Source organism: Dicentrarchus labrax, unplaced genomic scaffold (assembly GCF_905237075.1).
Source record: "Dicentrarchus labrax unplaced genomic scaffold, dlabrax2021, whole genome shotgun sequence".
Classification (NCBI taxonomy): Eukaryota; Metazoa; Chordata; class Actinopteri; family Moronidae; genus Dicentrarchus; species Dicentrarchus labrax.
This window is the reverse complement of record NW_026136701.1, coordinates 21,852,714-21,876,328: the sequence shown is the minus strand read 5'-3', so window position 1 is coordinate 21,876,328 and position 23,615 is coordinate 21,852,714. Positions and strand designations below refer to the sequence as shown.

The 23,615-nt window shown below is 40.7% G+C and overlaps 1 protein-coding gene across 2 annotated transcripts; it reads right to left on the bottom strand.

The window, feature by feature from the left end:
- Positions 1 to 61: 61 nt before the first annotated feature.
- On the bottom strand, positions 62 to 22,608 carry LOC127369343 (vang-like protein 2). Of its 2 annotated transcripts, none has more exons than XM_051410606.1 (8): positions 22,512 to 22,608; positions 12,600 to 12,974; positions 11,942 to 12,065; positions 10,132 to 10,739; positions 8,907 to 9,040; positions 8,522 to 8,657; positions 4,552 to 4,795; positions 62 to 3,484 (listed from the first exon to the last, which is right to left on the bottom strand). In XM_051410606.1, the coding sequence occupies exons 2-8, from the start codon at positions 12,668 to 12,670 to the stop codon at positions 3,224 to 3,226; spliced, it is 1,578 nt and encodes a 525-aa protein (XP_051266566.1). In that variant the 5' UTR covers positions 12,671 to 12,974; positions 22,512 to 22,608; the 3' UTR covers positions 62 to 3,223. The 2 variants fall into 2 exon arrangements, with proteins under 2 accessions (XP_051266566.1, XP_051266575.1); XM_051410615.1 differs by lacking the exon at positions 22,512 to 22,608 and adding an exon at positions 21,839 to 22,446.
- Between the last annotated feature and the right edge of the window lie 1,007 nt (positions 22,609 to 23,615).

Genomic DNA, 23,615 nt, shown 5'->3' with positions numbered 1-23,615 from the left:
AAGAGAGTTTTTCCCTGCGTCGACTTCCCACTCTCCAAAAACTTGTGACAGAAAGAGGACGTATAAGGAATAAATGGTTTAATAATGAAATGCCTAACACACTATACAAGCTACAAGTTACCAAAATGAAGAAAATACAAGACAAATCTACAAATTCTTTTTACAAGCCACTTGTTTTTCAAAAGTAAAAACATTCGTAAAATTGCATCATCATAACTTAGGCACCTTCAAAAGGATAGAAAACAAGTTATTATAAAAAAGTTTTGGAGCCCGAAATAACTCTAGCATGCTTTCTTTTTTTTTGTAAAAAAAAAAACAAAAAAAACATCTGCATTTTGATCACTCGGATGAAACTTCACACATCGGACCTGCTGTTTGGATATTTTCCAGAACTGTAAAGGGCTTGTTGAAACCATGTTTTCACTGGAAAGAAACGCAGACAGTCAGTAGTGCTGTGGCTCAACATACTGAAGGTAGTTACAACAGAGAGAGGCTAAACATGAGGGCGAGTTTTCGGTGTTACAGTGAGTTTTAGGGACGTGGAAAGAGAAGAAGGGGGTCAGTGCGAGGGACAGATGTGCCCCCATCGCTGGTCCTCCACATCTGGGGGAGTAAGGCTGTCGGATGGAGGCGGCGTGTTCACTGTGCTTGGTTCAGCTCGTGGGCACAAGGCGAGGCGGTGATACGCTACTGCTGCAGAGGAGCCGCAGAGAGGAGTTACAATCACACGTCTGGTTTGGGATCTTTGTTGAAATGTATCAAAAAACACTTATAAAAACCATCAAAGTCAGCTCGTAGTTTAACTACAGCTTAAAGTGGATATTGATAAAAAAAAAAAAAAAAAGCCTGTAATAGACCACAAACCCCATGTAACACCTGGTATTAATATGTGATGTGTATCTGGATAATGAGATCACAGGCCTCTGGATTTACACCTGGTATTAATAAGTGTTCTTCATGTCTCAATTTTGCATTGTGATTGGAAATAAATATGCAAATTAGATAGGCAGAGCTCAGGCAGGTTCAATGTCAGACAAAAATAAATTAAAATTGACCCCCAGGTAGAATTTGCGTGTCATTTCCAAAGCTTTCAACAACAGCTCATGATAAAGGCTGAACAATGGCTGCCTGATTGAATGTCTTCTTAGGTGTTAATATGTTTTTATAATAAACACTTGCATCTTGTTTCACACCTGCTGTCTTTCATGATATAACTTTGTTTTCAGGTGTCTGGTATCTTTTATCGATTTTATCGACCATTCACGTAACTCAATATCAGACATTAAATGTCTGTATGAGTCTTGATAAAAGGTTGGAAATGAGCCCACGACATGACTTAACATACTAATTCTATCCCTGACAAATACGATATGTTATATTATATTATTATAAATAGATTATATTGGAATATTGACAATAAAATAAAACCAAAGATTTCTCAGAAGACAGAGATAGTATAGAAGTATTTGTTTTCATATATGAGGGGGAGATCGTAACCCCACTGCCTGTTCGAAGACGGCCTGGAAACAACATGTGAGTTGGACCTTAGGTTGAACCTTTAAGCCCTAAACATTTTTCCATTTGCAGTGGGAGTGATCGTGTGTTGATTATTGCGGCTTCAACTGGCAGGAAGTAATAGCGTTAGGTGACCTTTAAGCTTGTTGTGTATTTGTTTTCCTTTTAAATTCGGCAAAACTGTAAAGACTGTGTACACACTGACCACTAGTCACGCAATCCAGACCTCCAGATCCCATCTAACCCACCCAGTGGTAGATCTAGTAGTTCTGATGCATTAAAGGATAAATCTGGCAGTACTCTTAATTTTTTTTAATTCTCATGACAAAAAACAAACAAACAATCAATTGATCATCCTAACAAAGTGTTATTTGTGTATCCAAAGCCAGAAAGGCAACTATTAAAACACACCAGTGAGTCAGACTGTTGCACTGGGTGGCATATTCTCTTCACTGCCACCAAAAATGGGCATTATAATTTATTTTAAATTAATCCCACAGACACGTCCTGTTGTCATCAATACTCACTGGTGTGTCAACGACTTAACATACTGCCCACTGAATACAATATTTACTCTTTTTATAGCAACGTTTGCTACAAACTACAGTGCACCGCTGTTTTTAGAATTTATTTGGAAGTTTCTATAATGAAAGTTGATGTTTTTAAAGATTTCCAACTTCAGTAGGAATGAAAGTATCGAGAGACGAGCTAACACACCGTTGGTTATTCTGGTCTTTTTATGGGATTGGATGAAAAAATTCAGAATAACACCGGGCTTATGCTTTAACAGGCTTATCGAGACAGCATACGCAGATACACATTGCATAATAACAGGCGAAAAATGGGGTCTTTGTTCAAGTCTTCTTGCTAAAACTGTAAAATTAATAGTAAAAAATGCCAGTGTAGAATAAAACAAAAGCTGCATATTGAGACAGTCGTGAACATACAGAGGCTGGAGTAGCAACAACTTGTTGGAATGTACTTCCATTTTTCTTTACAGTCAGATAAAAAGACATTTTGGCCTTCGGGCCGCAGAAAAGCCACGCGTTAATGCGACGCACATAATGCTACATTCTGTAAGTTAAAAAAAAACAAAACAAAAACAAACAGTCACACCCTTTAATATAAAAAACAGTCCTCGTCATCTCAAACAATACACTGACAGGGAACCTAAAGGCAGTGGTACACCAGCGTTGCAGTCAGAGCCGAGCTCCAGTTGGTCTGTTCTTAAGACATGAGTAAGAGGAAGTGACAAATGTGATGTAATCCCCCCCCACCTCTGGTGTTCATGTTCATGTTGAGTAAGCACAGTAAAGTAGTCCAGTGGTTACAGCAAAAAAGAGGTGGAAAAAAGAGAAAAAGTCCCCCCTTTTTTTGTTTTTGTGTACAGCGTGTTGCGAAGACAACACAGAGAAAGAAAAAAGTCAAGGCATCTGTTTGATTCCAGGTTTTGGACAATCGTTGAGCTGATCACAGTTTGATATCAGAGCGTCTGTGATGATCATAAAACAGGAAGGAGGACTCAGACACTCCCCCCCCCCTCCTTGAATGGTTTCTTTGTCACAGACAGTGGAAATGATTGGATGGGAGCGGAACCACATGGCGTCCACATGAGCCCCCCCCCACACCCCGCCGCCATGAGAGTGGTCCAGCGGGAGCGAGCGCGAGGAAGAGGAGGACAGAATGGGGGAAAAAGACGAGACCGCCTTCACACCGAGGTCTCCGACTGCAGCCTCATGACGAACTTGTGGCTCTTGGGGTCGATGAACTCCTCCCCGAGCCGCAGGAAGGGGAGCGGCGTCACCGTCACGACCAGGGAGAAGTCCAGGCGTCGCAGCGAGAAAACCAGACCCTGGCGCAGGGCTGAAGTCACTGGCTCCTCGCTCACTAGAGTCCACTGGCGCCCCCTGCCGTTCGGCTGCTGGTACTGCATGGTGGGGCCTGGGGAGAGGTATCGCTCCAGGAAAGCCTGACAGGGAGGATGCAGCAGGTTAATTATCATGGCAACACTGGAAGACATGTTTTAATTGGAGAGTATTTCTGTCGTTGTGTTAAACTACATTAATGTATGTCAATCTTAAAACTGAATTTGCTGACAGTTCCTATTTTCACTGAACTGTATAAAAGAGGTTCTCTGTATGCGGCTCCCTTTGCCTAGAGCTTTGTGCAGTTACATCTAAATGTGATCTGTTTAATCATTTCAAGTAACTGCTCAGAAACTGTGAGCTCTCTGCTGGCTGCTGATGTTTTTTACATTCATCACATTACAGTTTTATTTTTATGGTTTTAAACAGCTCTTGTGTTGTTTTAAGGAGCCGTTGAGGTTGTTTTTAGGATGAAATATGTTACATGATTGTATTAAAAAGGTTATTTATGATTTTATTAACAACATTTCTGTTTAATTAAGATTTTGTGTCATCTACCTTATGTGGTTTGAAGGAGCCATTTAGGTTGTTTCTAGGATGAAATATTACACCATTGCATTAAAAATGATTTTGTGGCACATTTTGTGTCATCTACCTCGTGTTGTTAGTCTGTCTGTCTATCTTGAAAAAGAGATAATACTTTATTTTAAAGTAGAAAGAAATATTTTTAAAATGTATCGTAAGTACTTTTGATCAGTTGTAGTGAACAACAGCATGCATGCACATTTTTAGTTATTTTATTTACATTGCTGTTAGGGCTGTAAATCAGAAGAAAATAGAATAAATATTTGACTAGCTACCCAAAGGTTTTAACTGTGTAGTGGTTAAAATGCTGTTTTGAAGCCTTATCAATACAATTTAAGAAGAAATAGTGAATTCCTTTTAATTTAATTTTATTTTGCATTTAAGATTCTGAATTTAAAATAATATCCCAATAAGTCTTAAAACACACGGCATGAGTTTTCTGTGTGTGTAACTATGGAACTATAAATTCCCACATACCCAAACACAATATTTAAAATAGACCTTAGAGTCCTTAAAAAAAGCAGCTGGACTCTGATGAGTTGGGCAACTTAAAAGTCGAGTAAGTTCAGGTTTTCTCAGTCGTTACCTTGGGCGTCATGTTGTGTGTTATGCAGAACTGCAGGTGTGTGAGGATGCTCTCCATGCTGTGGAAGGCCTGCTGCCGGGTGGTTCTCAGGTATTTCTGCATGGCTCGGGCCATCGGGGCGAAGATGGCTTGAGCCGCCTCCCGAGGATCCATCACCTCCTTCGGGTGTTTGGGAGACGAGGCGACCTCATCTTCATGGAGACGCTTGATGTGTGTGAAGGCCTCTTCCACCGCCACAACCAACCTAGAGGGACGACAGAAAGCATCATTATTAACACTTTCAGTCAGTTTTAGTGGTTATTTCTCAACATAATCTCTATACAAAACAGAGGATTCTGTATTATGATGGGTGAGTTTGCATTTTGAGGCAGGGACATATGTTGGCTCTGATGAACACAAACACTACAGGAAAATATAAAGATAAATAAGATTATCATCCTTTAAATCAGGGGGTCCAAAACTGAAAGACAGTGGTGGGTTATGGGCCAAAAGCAAACACCTACTGTACTGTATTATTAAGATGCAAAATGGTACTAAGATCCTTTAATCGACCGACTTCCTGTGTCTCACTCTGCCCACTATGCTCAGATTATAAGATAATAAGGAATCCTATATTTAAAAGGGCATTTTCTTTACCACACAATAAATAAAACATCCATTTTATTTTAATTTTCTTTTCGTTTTTTGTCACTATAAACATCTGGTGGGCCAAATCAAAGCTTATGGCAGGCCAACTTTGGCCCGAAGGCTCAATTTTTGGCAGCCCTGCTTTAAATATAAAGGATCGATTATTCCCTAAACAAGTCAGTTTTATTAACTTACTGGATTGTGCTAAATGTCAAAATCCAGTGTCCATTTACACAAAATGGTCCACAGACCTCAGACCACACAAGTTGACCTTCTGTCATGAAATTATCAATATGCTTGATATCTGAAAGACACCGCCGAGTGTTGCGGGTAGAGACCAATAATAATTCAATACTGAGTTTGAAACATCTGCTAATATTCATTTTATAACATAAACACATTTTTAAGATCCCTCAAAATGTATGAAATTAAAAAAACAAAAGGAAGAGAGAAACTTACAGAGCCAGCCGTTAAAAATAATCATAACATAAAACATAAAAATGTGAGTTATAGTGAGTGTTCACCCTCTCACTTCAGTCATGGGTTTCCATCTCTCCACACACAGACAAAGACTACGTGTTGTCTCTCTCTCTCTCTCTCTCTCTCTGTATTTTCATTGACCATTATTTAATAACTTTTGAATTCATACTATTAGATTATAAGCCATTAGGCAAAACTTCCTACAGCAGATGTCTATCTGACAGTGCTGTAGCTAAATCTAAGGAGGAGATTCCTTCAGTGTTTAATTCAATGCCATGTCTGAATTTAACAGAATCCTATAACGACTTTAGTCCCTCTGAAATTGATAATCTTGTCGATAGTGCTGCAGGCTCACTACGATCAACATTAGACTCTATCGCTCCTATAAAAAGGAAATTATTAAAACATAGGAGCCTAGCACCTTGGTATAACCACCAAACCCGCCAGTTAAAACAAATAGCTAGGAAATCTGAAAGGAAATGGCGCTCTTCCAAATTATCAGAATATCACTCAATTTGGCAAAATAATCTTAAAACTTATAGAAAGGCCCTCCGTAACGCCAGAGGAGCCTATTACTCAGCACTAATAACCCTAGGTTCCTCTTCAGCACTGTAGCCAGGCTGACAGAGAGTCACAGCTCTATCGAGCCACATATCCCCATAAACTTAAGCAGCACTTCTTTATTGGATATGATTAATCTTTCTTTATTATCAGGATATGTACCACAGTCCTTTAAAGGAGCTGTAATTAAACCCCCTTCTTAAAAAGCCCACTCTTGACCCAGGGGTTTTAGCCAACTATAGACCGATTTCTAACCTCCCCTTCCTCTCTAAGATTCTGGAGAAACTAGTCGCCAAACAGTTGTGTGACTTTCTACATAACAATAGTTTATTTGAGGATTTTCAGTCAGGATTTAGAGTTCATCATAGCACAGAGACAGCTCTGGTTAAAGTTAATAATGACCTTCTGACTGCTTCTGACAATGGACTTGTCTCTGTACTTGTATTATTAGGTCTTAGTGCTGCATGTGACACCATTGACCATGATATTCTTTTACAGAGACTTGAGCATCAAATTGGCATTAAAGGAACCGCACTAAGCTGGTTTAAGTCATATTTATCAGATCGCTCGCAGTTTGTACATGTTAACGATGAATCTTCAATAAATACTACAGTTAGTCATGGAGTTCCACAAGGTTCTGTACTTGGACCAATACTATTTACTTTATATATGCTCCCTTTAGGCAACATTATTAGGAATCACTCCAATAACTTTCACTGTTATGGAGATGATACGCAGTTATATCTATCAATCAAGCCCAATGAAATTAATCAATTATCTAAATTACAAACATGTCTTAAGGACATAAAATCCTGGATGAGCTGCAATTTTCTGATGTTAAACTCAGAAAAAAATGAAATTCTTGTTCTTGGCCCCAAAAACCTTAGAGACTCACTGTCTAAAGATATAGTTACTCTAGATGGCATTACCTTGGCCTCTAGCACCACTGTCAGGAATCTTGGAGTTATCTTTGATCAGGATTTGTCATTTAACTCCCACATAAAGCAGACCTCTAGGACTGCCTTCTTTCATTTACGTAATATTACAAAAATTAGACACATACTATCACAGACAGATGCAGAAAAACTAATCCATGCATTTGTTACTTCAAGGCTGGATTACTGCAACTCTTTATTATCAGGTTGCCCCAATAAGTCCATTAAAACGCTCCAATTAATTCAGAACGATGCAGCACGAGTACTGACAGGAACTAGAAAAAGAGATCACATCTCTCCTGTACTAGCTACTCTGCATTGGCTCCCTATAAAATGTAGAATAGAATTTAAAATCCTCCTCCTCACCTATAAAGCTCTTCATGGTCATCTTAAAGAGCTCATAGTACCCTATTACCCCTCTAGAACACTACGTTCTCTGAATGCTGGGCTACTTGTGGTTCCTATAGTCTCTAAAAAGTAGAACAGGAGCCAGAGCCTTCAGTTACCAAGCTCCTCTCCTGTGGAACCAGCTTCCAGTTGTGGTTCGGGAGGCAGACACCCTCACCACATTCAAGAGTAGGCTTAAGACATTCCTCTTTGATAAAGCTTATAGGTAGGGCTGGATCAGGTGAGTCCTGAACCATCCCTGAGTTATGCTGCTATAGGCCTAGACTATTGGGGGATTTCCCATGGTGCACTGAGCTCCTCCCTTCCTCTCTCTTTCTGCACTCATTCATGTCCCATTAATGCATGTTCAACTTCACTTCTTCCCCGGAGTTCTTGTGCTTTCTCGTCTCGCAGGTTCTCATCGATCCTGGTGGAGCCTCCTGCCATGGTCCTGCTAGATTGCCATTGCCAATACTGTTGTTGTTGTGCATCTCTCTCTCTCTCTCTCTCTCTCTCTCTCTCTCCCTCTCTCTCTCTCCCTCTCTCTCTCTCCCTCCCTCCCTCTCCCTCTCCCTCTCCCTCCCTCCCCTCCCTCCCTCCCCTCTCCCTCCCTCCCTCTCCCCCAAACTGGTCGAGACAGACGACCACCCACCTAGAGCCGGAGGATCTGTCCTAGGTTTCTGCCTTTTAACAGGCAGTTTTTCCTTGCCCTTGTCGCCAAGGTCTTGCTCATGGTGGTACTGTTGGGTCTCTGTAATTAATGTTTTAAAGAGTTCGGTCTAGACCTGCTCTATTTGAAAAGTGTCCTGAGATAACTTCTGTTATGAATTGGCTCTATACAAATAAAACTGAATTGAATTGAATTGTCTGTCTGCTGCTCCACCATTCACACATCACAATGAATCCCCAGCCACACCCGGTGTTTGTAAAAAAAAAAAAAAAAAAAAAAAAAAAAAGAAAAAAGGGACTATCTATCTGACCTGGCCTTGCGTTTTCGGACCCTGCGGTCCATCTCGGCCTCCTCGTAGTAGAACTCATTGTGGGAGTTGTCTCTCCTCCGGGCGGCGGCTGCTATCATGGCCCGGGACTGGCCTGTGGAGTTGTTGGTGGTGTTTTCTGCAAGACAATACATGCAGAGGGAGGAATTAGCAAAATGCATTTCAGGTATTTAGCCAATGCTCATATTCAAGTGAGAGCAGGAATAAAATAAAAGTATCTGAGTGAAGTAAAATGGTTGCTGAAGACCTTTAGCTGCTTTAAGGTTTAACCTCAGTATGTGTCAGTGAATGTATCATCTTGTTCTGACGGAAAAAAACGTTATGGATTATAAAACAGGCGTCAGAGGCGCTATGAGGCTGTATTTACCGTCCAGGGAGTAGACCTTGAAGCCGGTCATCTTCTTGGACAGGATGGACTTGGGCAGGTTGAGGAGGGCAGGGTTGTAGACGGAGAAGTCGTTGTAATAACGGTCCAACACCCAGACAGCTGCCCGCTGGATACTGAAAACACAGCGTGTCAATCATCAGTGCCACAGTAAGTACAGGTCTAACACCAGCTGCTGATTGCAGACGGACAGAAACTGTACACACGTATCACATGATAATAACAGCCGGAAGTAATACAGGGCAATTCACAAATCAGGTTGTTCTTGTATCTAAAGAGTGGATATAAATAAGGTTATCTTCAGTCTTTATTCTAAAGTTTGTTTGGGAATATGCACCACTGAGGTAAAAACTAACAAGATGCGGGCCTGAAAGTGGGTCTTACTTTATTATATTGAGGCCCTGACGTGAAGAGGGTCACAATCTAAATTCAAGACTTTCCTTATCTTCAAGTTTTTGCTTATATCATGCCTATTCTGATATTTCAGTGTTTATTCAAATTACAGGACAGCCAATCAGGGTCCAAGAAGCATTTCAGCACAGAAAATACACAGTACTGAGGACAAGAAGGTTCCTTCAGACTGAATGATTGTGACTGTATTTAGTCACATTTCTAATAAGTTACACATATTAATTAATTAGCAAAAACAAGATTTTACAAAGGAATAGTTTGGTTTAACCTAATTTTCACCCTGATTTTTATGTCCTCGTGCATCCAGAAGCTGTTGGTACACAGGTATACATAACATTTTCAAATATATTTAATATTCAGAAGTAATACTAGTGAATCCCTTTATTTGTCCCACCTGTATCTGTCACCACCAAGAAACAGAAATGCATGATACAAGTGCACACATACTGTAAATATTTCTCTTTGATTTGCATGTGAGAGAATTTTGGTTCCAACTTCGAAAATTGGAATAAACTAAATAGACACAAACTTAAACTTTAAAGCCTCTACGCAGGGTTTGAAATGTTCTAATTCAGGTAATTTCCGGTGGAAATATCAAAGTAAAGTAGTAAGTGGACATCAGAGCATAGAATATTTTGTTTTTACAAAGAAATAAAAGTACAGTAATAGAGTGTAGTCTGATCTTATTTTGTCCTTTATTGATAGCTAACATAAAATAAATAAACTCTACTGTCATCTTTGTTCAGCAACATAAGTATCAAGAACTCTGTAGCATTTCGTTTGCCATCTAACTGACCTGAGGTGGCCCACGTTGTAGAACTTGCTGGCTCCGTCTGTACTCCGGACCACTTTGAGGCAGAAGGCCGGCTGCAGGTGTCGGACTTCCAGCAGCACCAGAGCCAGGTACTGTATGAAGAGCAGAGCGTCCACCAGCGAGGCGGCGTACTCCACAATCCCCCTGTAGTCCCTCTCCCTGGGCTCAAGCACCCGCACGCCGTAGAACAACCAGTAAGACGCCACGAAGAGGAACACTAGCACCATCAGCAGGCAGCGGAAGACAAAGAAGCGTGGTAGCGTGGCGCGAGGAGGCCGCAGAAACAGCGCCCAGGAGGAGATGAGCAGCACCAGGAGCTTGAAGGCCAGAGAGACGTAGAGGCCTTCGCAGGGCGTCCCGCAAGGCTCGAGGGCATCACGCCACAGGACCTGCGGGAGGATGAGGAAGGCTAAAGGCGTGACCAGGGCGAAGAAGCTCAGGCAGCCTCCCAGAGCCGGGCCAACGAAGCGCTTGCACTCCAGCGGAGTCGACTCCTCCAATTCTTTGGTGACGCGGGTCAGGTCCTCGTTAGAGATACTGTGTTCTGAGGTGCCGGTGACGACGGTGGTGGTCTCGCCCCAGTTATCATCCTGTCACACGAAGAGGAAAATAGAAAGATTAATGTGTGTTTAGGTTTAATTTTCTATAAAACCCATGAAACAGCGGCAAATGAATACAAGGAGAAATGAAAATGAAGAAATCATATTATCTGAGATTTTCTGCAGGTTTTTACCAAGATGTGTTACTAGATTATTGGATAAAATGATTAACCAGATCTGACTAGCACATTTATAGTTAACAATTAGGCAATTCATCAAACAATTAGTGAGAAGATTTCCTGCAAAAGAGGCAGAAACCCAGGAGGTTTATATGAAAGGCGTGTTTAGAAGGTACGGAGAGCTTGAGCAAAAATAGAAGCATCATTTCAGACATTTTAATCCTTCCTTTCTAAATAAAAAAGTTAAATTAATAACTAAACTCTGTCGTAAGAAAAGTTAAAATGTCTGTTAAGTTATGGGATGAATTAACCTCTCTGCCCCCTGTGTATCCAAGTTGTGTCCTTAAGCTTAAATGCAAATGCCTCTTTACTATTTAAAGAAAGACCCCTCTTCACTTGATCTAGGAACAAACATCCTCAGTCTTTTTAATGAACTCATTCCTTTTAACTTCACATAATACCTCTTCAGTGCCCCAAGACTCAATTACACAAATGTCAACACCTGCTTTTTCCCAACTGACTGACAAGGCAGACTAGACTGAAATGAAGTGACAGCTCCTACAAAACAAACACCAGGAGAACTATACCCTTTAAAAAGGGCCCGAGCTTTGTCACAAAAATAAAATTAAAACATTTCATTGGCCAACTTAAATCTATCTACTATATTTTAATAAGAGCAAGAACAGCAGTAAGGTCACAGTTTCAGTCTGCGACCTAAGAAAGTAGAAGACCAGGTTGCTATTTACGGGCCCGCTCCTATTTCAGTGTGTTTAACCTTAGTTAAACATTTATCCACGCTCTAAGGAACACAACTTTTAGCATCCAGTGTGACTAAAACCTGTAACCCTGGTGATAGTGACTCCATGCAGGACAGAAAACAACATTTATAGGAGCAAAGAACCTTTAAATGATCCATGTTTCTAATTGGTAAAGGAGCTAAATTTAATAATAAATAAGAATTTACAAAGAAATGAACACATCTGGAACAACCGACTTCCACAAATACCAGACGCCTCAAGTGGAGGTCGCTGATAAAAGTGGCTTGAAAATGGAAAGAAAAGCGGTGTGACTGACCCTGTCATCTCCGCGGGTTGACTCTGCATCCAGCAGAGGCTCTCCGGGAGTCTGGATGGTGACCGATTTGTCTCCACGACTGCTGCTGTCTCGGCTCTTAGAGCGGTGGCGATCCCTCCGATCCCTGGCGACAAGACAAGCGACACACGAGGTTAATGGAGGATGTTGCAGCAATGACTTTCTTTTACTCTCCCTGTCAAAGTTTTGATGCAGCATGTTCAGGGTGCACTGCAGTACAAGTACAAGATTCAAGTTGCTATCCTGTGAAAACCATGTATTTCCAAACTGTCAACAAAAACAGCCTTGTTTCTGCTTGGCAATGCATTTTTCAACTAATCCAATGGGTTTTTTTTAAATGGTAGATATTGTTTAGGAAGGAGGAGCATTGTCTCAAGCCATTAAGGAACACTTCCTCCTTCAGTTAATCTACATTTAAAGTGAATTTTTAGAAGATTTGTTGAAGTTCTGCAATCATAAATGAAACTGTTACAAAACGTAGCCTCTGGTTATGTTGTGGATGTAGATATTTCAAATGAGAACAAAACAGTGGTAACAAACATATAAAAGAGTACTGAAAGAAAGCTGAATATGATCAGCTGTTGCTAAAACGCCAGCGAGAGAAAGATGACGTCCTCTGTGCGACCTGTGTCATATCTACCTGTGCTTGCGGGAGCTTCTGGAGTGGGAGGACTTGTATGAGTAGCCCGAGTACTGCGACTCGTTGTCCATGTCTCGGGTCGTCAGTGAGCGGGCTTTACGGGCCCCGCCTCCTCCTCCTCCCCCCGTTCCGCGCTGCTCGCCGACTCCTCCCAGCTGGCTCTTGCGCTCGGAGATGGACTTGGTGGAGAGAGCGAGGGGCAGCTTGAGCAGGTCAACCTTGCTCCTGAGGGAATCTATCTTGGAGGCCGACGAGGATGGAGCAGGAGAAGGGAGAAGGGAGAGCGGGGGGAGGCTACAGAGAGGAGGAGAAGAGGGGTGGGAGAGGACGGTGGGTAGGAGAGTCGCAGCAGGGGAGAGCTGAGGTGGCTGCGATCTGAAAGAGACGAGCAAACGGGAGAATTATGGTTAAAACTTTGAAACACTGACTTGTTTCAGACTTGCTCTAGATTGTGGTGTAGCAACCGCCTCATTCTGAGTGACTCTGAACATACTCATCAGTCATAATTATAGACGTTAAGGGAATGGACATCACTAAACACGCAGGGGAGGGTTCATGTGTATTTACTCAAGCCATTCTTGGTGAACTTCCTGCCTCGTGCTTCTAACAGCTATCACAGCAGACAATCTAGGTGGATGCACTTCAAAGGGCCCATGGGTCTATTCTGAACTTCCTCTTTATATTATGCATTATGGGCTTGGTATAATTTACAAGATAAAACATCATCTGGAAACACTTCATATCAGGCATTCAAAAAAAAGGTTAGGTTTTAAAAAAAAAGTCCAGCAGCCGGCATCTCGTAGTGTAGTTGCACAACGCAACCCTGTCACATCACCCAGCCATTCCTAGTGCGAAGGAGAAACTACGGTGGCCACGAAAAGCTTTTTGTTTGTCGCATCTGGTCTACTGTAGAAACATGGTAACAGAAACCATTCTTATTTAAACAAATTAAAACATACCTCAGGTTATAAAACCTTTTAAAGAATAAATCACACAACCCTCTTCTTACAAATGAAATGTTTGATTCATAAGCTATTAAACACATTCTTGTCCACTCTTGTCTCCACTGAGGGTTTACAGCCTTACTTGTTCGGACCAGCAGCTTAGTGGCTAATGTTGCTTAATTTAAATATCTTAAGTCTGAAACCGAGTAACACAAGGTGACATCTTAATATTGCCTGTTTTAAAAGCCCAAAATCCAAATATATTCAACTTACAATTATATAAAACAGAGAAAAGCAGCAAATCTTCACATGTGAGGAGTGGGAACAAACTAATGTTTGGTATTCTTTCCTTAAAAATGTAATTAATCTGCAAATTGTTTCAGGTTTGCTTTAATGGGGACGTTTTAAAGCATCATAATGATTTAAACTGTCAATAAGAAAACTGTGAGGAAATCACCGACAAATGAGAATGTTCAGGTATGAAAATTGGCCAATTTAGCAACGACTGCACAATAAAATAGTCCCTAAAAGACCATCAGTGTCGGGTTTCAAGAGGGCGTATAATTGCACAGATACGATGTAAAGTGACCCCGTTTGTGTGTGGTTGTTGTGACCTCTGACCCCGGCACACTGAGCCCTGTGATCGACCCCTTCCGAGTGACACCAACACACATTAAACCCACTAAACCGAGCCTTTAGTCTCTCAGCTCCGTGCTCTTATATCACGTCTTCCGGGTCTCGGCCGAGGTTAATCATCACACGACTGTACCTCCGCTCGCCGAGGAGCCAGCTTTAGCCGCCGTTAGCTCGGACACAATGGCGGCCATATTGGATTACTGTGTTTTCACAAAACTTGTTTGCCCTCTCCCTCCCTCTCGCCGTCTCACATTCCCTCCCGCACTCCCCTCGTCCCCTGGGAAACAGGGCCTCACTGCTGCCATGGCGATGAAAGCTGGTGTTCAGCTGGAGGGGGGATTGGAGGTTGACAGTTGCCGTGGAAACCTGACCTTACGCCGCCCTCCGCCACTCTGTTCTCCACGCTGGCTGAAAAAAAAAAAATCGCCAAAATAAAAGTGTTGGCATGACGGATGTTGAACTGTCATATGGTGGTTAATTGATAAAGGGCGGGTGGAGCTTGTGGCTTTGATTGGCCCTCTGTGGGAAATGGAGAGGGACATTAGCTGCCATCGCCGTCTTACGGGGTCCCGACTTAACTTAATGTGTTTTTTTATGCTCCATCAACGCCATTGTGTTTAAAATCAACTTCCCTTCAAGCCAAAATACTGCGCAAACGACAAAACTGTGAGTTTGTCCTCCTATTCCTTGTTCCCTCCTTTGTTTTACTGTCTTTCACTCATATTTTGTCTGAGGAGGAAGTGCCCACTAAGTCTAACCAGACTAGAGAAGATTCTGGATCCCTGCAGCCCTGTGCAAAACCTCAACAACATGCCTATTCCAGACCACAAAACTCAAATGACTAACAGCCTCTTCCTAGTGTGTCATGAGCTTTTATCTTTAGTAATGGCACAAGAATGAGCATCTTGTGTACAGTCTTACTGCGCCTTTACGCCATATTAAGTGCACAAAACGGTCATGTTTCACGCTGACCACATGGTATCTCTGCAGCAAAGAGGAATCTGCCCTTTGAATGTCACGCAACACACAAACGAACACTCATTTAAGATATTGTAGAGTTGCATGACAAACTACAAAAAGCACATTAAAGATTTAAGATGTGTCCTTTCTCAGCTGCTTTGAAGCATCTTGAGAAAAGTGCAGATTCACATTCACATAAGTGGCGTAATGTAAGAAACCACATATTTTTAGAGTGGCAATGAACTAAATCTAAACAGTGTTTTTATCTAATGGTTGTGGAAGTTCAGCTGGAACTTGTTCTCACAGACAGAGAAACGTTGGCCAAAATAACAATCTGGCCTTAAGGTTTAGCCCGCCACCCCATAAAAATAACAATTACAGTAATACTGTCCATATTTCACTGCAAGATGAGTCATTTTAAAATGAAGAGCAGCTCCCACTGATCCTGGAGACTCAAATCACAGCAGCTGGTTTACAGCTCTGTATCTCTGACAATCACACGTGAAAAAGGCAGTCACAGAAAACAAAAGTAAATGTTTCTTAAGTTCTACAGACACATGACCATCTATCTCATTAGCTATAGTAACCACAGACAAAGCCTCGCAGCGCTCATTTGTATCCAAAGGCCTTAGAGAGTGATTGAAAAAGGTCTAAATCCAGTTTAGTGACCGCTAAAAGGTTCAATACAATCATGTTGGGCAGAGCAAATATTGTGGCGATAACGATAACGGTGGAAGTTTGTTGTAAGGGTCGGCACTGAAAGGAAAAGTTATACAAATCCAAAGGGTTTCATCACCTTAATATGAAACCCATGAAGATATGTTGTGTGCAAAGTTGACTTTTGTAGTCTGAGATCATCCGCTGGGGAGGATGAAACGTGCTCAGTGACTTTCAGGGTAATCTGCTCATCAGATTCCCTGTGTACGAGGTGGTCAGGTGAGGGTGGTCGCCAAAGCCAAAAGGATTCATCCTCTGGGGAGCACGAATACAGACAGTACATTTCAAGCACTTTCTGCAATCAGTTTTTGAGATACAGAAGAAGAGGTCAAAAGTTTAGGTCAAGGAAGATACTGCCCTGATGATGACATTAGATAAAAAGTCAGGAGGTCACTCAAAAAAAATAGAGATCCATCCTCTGAGGAGTGAATATATATAACAAATGTAACAGCTCTGCAGCCTGTCTCATGAAGCTGGATTACTACATTGGTTGAATAAATTACATATAAGTGATAAGTGAAAATGGGTAAAGTTGAAAGAACTGCTTCAGGCTTTGCTCAGCACAGTTAATCAAATTATGACTGAAGTCACAATATGGTCAAGTGTGTGTGTTTGGGCATATAAACTGACCTCAGGACTGGGAAACATTAGTAATCTTCATCTTTATATTGATGTTATACAACTAAAATCATCTTCAACTATAAGCCAATCAATCAATTAAATGACAACACCAATATTATTTAGTCAAAATCTGTTTCTCTGCTGAATTTCAGTGTAAAAAAAAAAAAGAGCGGTTCCCGTTCAAGTCTGAAGGACTGATGCCGGGTTTCAGCTGAAACGTCACAACACCTATATTTGACCCGGTTGTCCACATAATGAGATACATATGCTATGAAAAGTGGTTTGGGTGTGTTTTTTTTTAAAGTGGAGCTGACATGAGACTCAATGTCTTTTCAAAAGAACAAAACAAAAGCTTGAATAGAGCAAAGAAACAGGTTTGCAATCCTAGCCTCGCACTGATGACAATAAATGTCATGTATTGTTGATATTTCTGTTCTAGTTTTAACCTGCTTATGATATGTTTTATGTTATAGATTCTGGGCTTCCAGTCTGGATTGTGGGCTGATCTGTTTAAGTCACATGGTTGTTATTGCAGCTCCTCTCAGTTAAATTTTAAACAATTTCCAAGCAATATTCCACATGCAGACCTGTTTATTAATCATGTTTAAGACTAACTCCGCCTATAAAAAACAGCTGTTAGTGTCCTCTCCTGTCAAGTCCGAGGAAATGATCCTAATGATGTCACAGTGGCGTCATTAAGGTTACCTCAGCGTTGGCTCGGACACAACAAACTACAAAGCACAGAATACACCAGAAAAACTGTCATTTCGCTGCTTCATGTGGAGACATGTGCTGCACTATTTCCTGGCCAGGACCAGCTGCAAAGACCCAGCCAAGAAACAGACAGACACAAATGTGATATAGTGTGGTTATTAATGAATAATGAATCATTTAGAGATGCTGCTGGTGGGATTTTGAGAGGCTAGCCTGTTTCTTCCGTTTCCAGTTCTTAAAGCAAAGCGAAGCTAAGACGCGTGTAACGGTATTGGCCTTCTCATTTAACTCTCAGCAATACGGCAAAACTTTGCTTTAACTGAAACTTGCCATGTGTGTACATTTAGATCTGTGAAAGTGCCATAATAGCAGCAGTTAAATACATTTTATTATTAATTATCCAACTCTGCAGCTTTATCTCCAATTATACAGAATAAAAACCTAACCAGCGAAGGAACCTTGTACATTAAGGTACCTTGCATTTCTTTTCTCCAGTAGTATCGCTTACCCTGATCCTTGAGCAGCACTGGGTAAAACATTTACTATAACAACAACTACAGTTTGAGTTTGAGAAGAGCCTGTCTGCCAACCTGTCTGTCTCTCGGTCCGACTGTTTAGTGAGAATATGACACAACAACTTGATCTACAGAGGTGTGGTCCAGTGCTGGGATGGATAAGGTTTCCTATTCATCCCAGTGTCCTATGGCCTACTTAATGAACTTCACCAGGACTCAACGGCTCCAGTCAGCGGCATTAAAGTTAAATTAACGCTGTAAGAAAAAAGGTCCATCTGAACACAAGTGAGAGCTACAGCCTGTTCTGTAAAAGCATAATCTGTCGTTAGGCTCATTTCCTTTCATCCCACTCAGTTACCGTTCCTGGAAAGCCATTGTTAACCACACAGTAGTCCGATTCTTCAGGTTATTTCAGGAGTTTTTTTTTTTTTACACTCAACTTTACACTCATTTCTCACAACTCTGCCTCAAAGTGTAATTCTGATTTTTGAAAAAAGAAAAGGACCCTTGTTCGCTCCACTCTGGGCTGAATTTAAAAGCCGAGTTCAGTAATCTGTGTAGGTGTGTGGTTTGAGATTAAACAGTTATGATGTTGGGCCAAATGGAGAGTAAAGCCGTTTAATATTTATCATTACCTGATAGCAAAGCCGGGCTGCTTGCTAAAGCTGATGCTTCCTTATCGGCACATTAGAAAATATAGCCAGTATTTTAGAAATTCTGAGGTCAAAAGTCCAAAGTACCTTCCACAACCCCACACAGCTAAGAAATCTTTGACTAGCCACCAAACAAACTGTGAGAAAATCTAATATAACATCACAGCATGTCTCAAATGATATATCTCTCTACATACATTATGACCAGGTTTGTTAATCCGATGGTCCTTTATTTAGTTAGAAACAGATTTAGTCTACAGAATAGAATCAGCTTTAAACAACATGTATATAACTGTATAGTGTAAACTTCTTCTCGTGTCATTAAGTATCACAGAGGACGCGACCTTGGTGTTCTCAATGGCAGCTACAGCTCTGCTTATTAACACTTTAAACAGCCCTCTAGTAGAAATCATGGTCAGGAGTACATCTATATGCCTGTATAATAATAATAAACCATGATTAGGGCCAAGTATAGTACTGTGGTACATTATTGGTATCTCAAAATCAAAATCTATGAAATTAATTATTGATTAAATATTCTTAGTGTTGTTTACATGTCAATTGATCAGATTCTTCCTGATTTAAATGCTAATTTTGCTCATTTTAGTGTTTATTTTTTTAAGCAAAGTTCTTATTTAGCTGCTTTTAGTAAAGAAAATTAAACATTGATGTATTTGAGAAGTTTGGTTTCCTTTTCAAATGAAAAAGAAATAAAGAAAAGGTTCATATTTTTCAAAGAAAAGGGATCAAAAACTATCGTTTTGTATTGGTACTAAAACGTATGTAGAGTATTGCCTCGTCACCAGAACTGAAATACTTCATCAGGTGATTTTTAAAAGTCCAGTATGGAACATTTAGGAGGATCTATTGGCAGAAATGAAATATAACAGACATAACTATGTTTTCATTAGTGTATAATCACCTGAATATAGGAATCCTTCATGTCTCTACAGTAGCCCAGAACAGACAAACCAAACACTGGCTCTAGCAAGGGGCCACTTTAGTTTTTTTGCGAGGGTGAAACGAGGGGGTTGTTGATCTGCAACTACACAGCTTGACGCCACTAAATACTACACACAGGACCTTTAACGCCTGTATTTCTAACCTAATATCTCCTATGTGTTCTGTAAAGCACTTTTTGGGTAAGAAATGTGCCAAATGAATGAACTGAACTTGCCCTGAAAAGGGGGAGGGGGACAAAATCAACCAAACCACCAATTATGACAAAAAGCAACAACAATTAATCAGGAATTCTGCTGTAAACGTGCAGCTTGAGTCACGTTACGTTCACAACAAGCAGATGTAGGATTTTACAGCCTCTAGTTTCCCCAAAGGCAAAAAAAAGAAAAAAAGAAATCAAGCTGTCATCAAACATTTCAAGCTGCTGGCACCGACACAGCAGCTGTCAGGGTGGAGAGGCAATCTGGGCCATCTCCAAAATGACCAGCTCCATTCAACAGCCATTTGAGGGGCCTGATATACCAACTGTGAAAATAAGCGTGCACACACCCAGGGTCCGGCAGTGGGAAGAGGCTCATCACTGTACCAGGGCCACACACAAACACACACACACACACACACACACACACACACACACACACACACACACACACACACACATAGACAGACAGAGAGGGCTGACCACCACCCACTGCTGCCTGCAACGACATCAGTAAAACCAGAGAAAAAACAAGACAACTGCTACTGTCAGCCCTGGTGCACACATGGCTGGCAAACCGAAGCAGGTGTGTGTGTGTGTGTGTGTGTGTGTGTGTGTGTTGTGTGTACAAATCTAACAGGATATGGTTGAATCAACAGGCCTGTCCTCTGCTCAGTGCTGGGATTCAAAGAGAGCCCCGCATACAATCCGTCTTCATATCCAAACAAAGTATTAAAGGAGGCAGGAAGTGGCTGAATGAGCTGCGATCAGACAGATAGATGTGGTTCAGATACAGGACTCCATTTGACAGTGTGGGACATTTAAAAAAAAAAAGGTTTGTTTGACAGTATTTCTCTCCCTTAAGTGGTGTTTTAACTACACAGATAGTTTCAGTTTTATCCTGAGACTTCCCACCCCCGGTTCGATCCTGAAGTCGAGTGCGATTTAATTTGTGGTTCTCAAAAGCACCAAAAACAACATTTCTAGGAACAGATCCCCACTGGTTCGACTAGATGATCTACAGATGTAACAGACAAGGTTGGGAAAACAGTGCACACACAGACAGCACCAGCGCTCCTAAAGAGATTCCAGAGATCTTAATTCATGTTTTCACCTTTTAATCCTTCGAGGTTTTTAACTAGAGCTGAAATTACTAGTCAATTAATCATTTAACTGATCGTTTTTCACCGTTCTAGATTCACAAATGTGATTATTTGCTTTTCTCTGTGTTGGATTATTGTAATGTTTTGATCAGACAGAGACGAGACATTTGAAAAACGCAGGCTTTCAGACGTTTCCACAATCTGTAAACTAAAATCTATACTTTGCACCTTTAACAATATTATACAGTACATATGAATGACTGAAATGCCTTCTACTCTGTCTGCTTCCTCAGAAATGCTTGTAGGGGTGCAACGATTCATCCTACATACATTGACTTGGTGTTTTTGCCTTCATAACATTGGTCTTCTTGGACTTTATCCTACTTTTAACTGTCAATGAGGTTAACCAAACCAAAAGGCACACGAGGTAAAATGTAGTTTTCTGTGATTTGAGTGAACAGAGCCTTTAAGCATGAAGTCAGACAGGCTGATCAGTATTGAGATGATCAGTCGATATCATTGATTAGCGGATCAGGAGAAAGTTAATTAATATTTTGTGGCTTAAGCGCCTCAAATGTGAGTGTTTGAAGCTTTTCTCTGTTTAATATCACTGAAAATGAATGTGGGTTTAAGACAACACGAGCACACTGTTAGACTCTTATCTTAGTTAGTTTGGATCCTACTGGCCAATATTATTAATGTACAAACTCTTATTTATACTCATAAAGGCTGTTTGAATGAATGTATATCAATGAAACCTTTACAGCACCCAGCTGTATTCTTATTCTACCTCTCACTGCTCACCGTGTTGTTACTGTAAAACACAATTTACACTGACCCTCTGGTACTTTAAAGGGTATTTTTTATATCCTGTTTTTATCACTACAACAGTCCCACTGGAAGCAGTTTATAGTTACTGGTTAGTATTCTGTGGTGCTTCTCTCTTAATGAGGATTTATAACATTATATAGCTTATTTCTCATACACATAAATAAAGGCCACAACTCTCATTCTCACAATAAAATAAAGAAGTTACAATCTCAGCAGGTAGATCAGGGCCCATTGCTACTAAAGCAACATTACACTGTTTTACAGTACCTTAAAAAAAAGACCCAACACATTTTTAGCCTTTGATGGATGCGGTTCACATGGATCAGGAGTCAAAGCTGCATCTATAATTCAACAATATTCCACATGCACACAAAAGGCTGACTTACTGTAAGCATCCGGGAGCATTTAGTGGCGAATATAAAAGAGTTGTGCGACCTACAAAATGAGGAGAAAAAAGAAGGAGGGTGTTGGAGCAGGGCAGGACAATGGGAGACTCCCAGGGCCCACCGGTCGCGTCCTGATGCCAAATTATCCCCCCCCTCCTCCCAAAAAAAATAAATGCTCCTTTTCCTTTTTCTTTGCCCTCACAGCAAATGAATGGACGCACTCAGATCCTCCAACACCGAGGAGAACATTCAAAAAAACCCTCTTCGGCCTGTACAAATCAAACTGGACGCGATTATTCCCTCCATGCGCATCTCATCTCTCCCTCCCCTCTCTCTCTCTCTCTCTTTGGATCAGCCATAAAAAACACAAACACTCCTTCCACGTTTAAACCTTGCATCCACAGAGCTACGTGGCCTCGGTGTGTGTGAGTGTGTGTGTGGGGGGGGCAACAATAGGAACCGATGAGGGTCCTAAACTTCCCTGTGGTTTCACCCAAAAAAAAAAAAAAAAAAGGCGACCATCGCGTCCTGTCGACTATTGTTTGGGGAAACCGGAGATCTCCTGCGCCCCGGATCCTCCCCTCTCCTTCCGCGTAACAGCCGCTTCACATGCACCCACTCCCACCGGCCGGCGGCATTTCGAGGTTTATTTCCACAGAAATATTCTACTTACTTATTCCAGATTGTCCATTCAGGTATTTTCTCACTTTCCACTTTCTTTCCACTCAGCCGTAGCACCGTGCGCCCCGCCTCCAGCTCTCCACTTTGGCCCCTCCTCTTGTTTTTTTTTTTTTTTTGTTTCGCCCTCGGGGGGTATCGGGGCCCTGTGTGAAGACCGTGTGAAGATCACAGGCCCCCACAGCACATTTATCACCGCCTGGGATGTTTCTGGTTTCTGGTGAGTGCGCACACTCAAGTGAGGAAGAGTGTAATGTCACAAAGTAAGTGGTCCCCCCCACCCCCACCCTTTTTTTTTAATGGCTCTAAAAGCAGAGGGACATTTTATGGAGGCTGAGGATGGTGAAATCATCCAAAACCATCATCATCATCATCTAAATAACATTCTGATATATAGTTTTATATATTTACTTCTTTTCTTACCAAAGGAACATTTGATTATGTCATATTTCCTGTAATAATAATGTCAATTAAAGGAATTTATTTCAGGATTTTCTTCTATTATTCTGTTATATTGCTTTATTTCACAATTTTGTGTCAAATTATTTATGAGGTTGAAATGTTTTAACACTTTGCTGCTAAATGCGATGTTTAAATAATATAGTTTTTAAAGGTTTAAAGTCAAATCTCACTAAATAATATTTAATTTAGTTTAATTTTTCAAATTTTCTTAAAGTTACATCAGACTTTAGTCATATTTTAGTAACATGTAAGAATTAGTTTTACAACTGAAATAAATATTAATATTAAAGTAATTGTCCTTCCATGATACAAAAGTGGTATGTTTATAATAAACAATGATTTAGTTTCCCCATGTTGTAATTCAATGTCTATTAAATATTGTACATAATGAGTCCTCTGAGGAGATTTTGTGATTTTTTTTTTGGCTTTATAAATAAAATGTATGATTTGTATAATCAGACTGATTTCTCAATGTGACCTGAACAAATTTATACCTTTTGAAAAACACGATTTTGTATGTTTTTCTAAATAAATTAATTTATTATTTGTATAAAATCTGTTTTTAAGAGGTTGAATTAAGAACTGTTGTTTTTGGACCAATCATGTGTTCACAATAGAAATCTGAGCAGTCACAAGA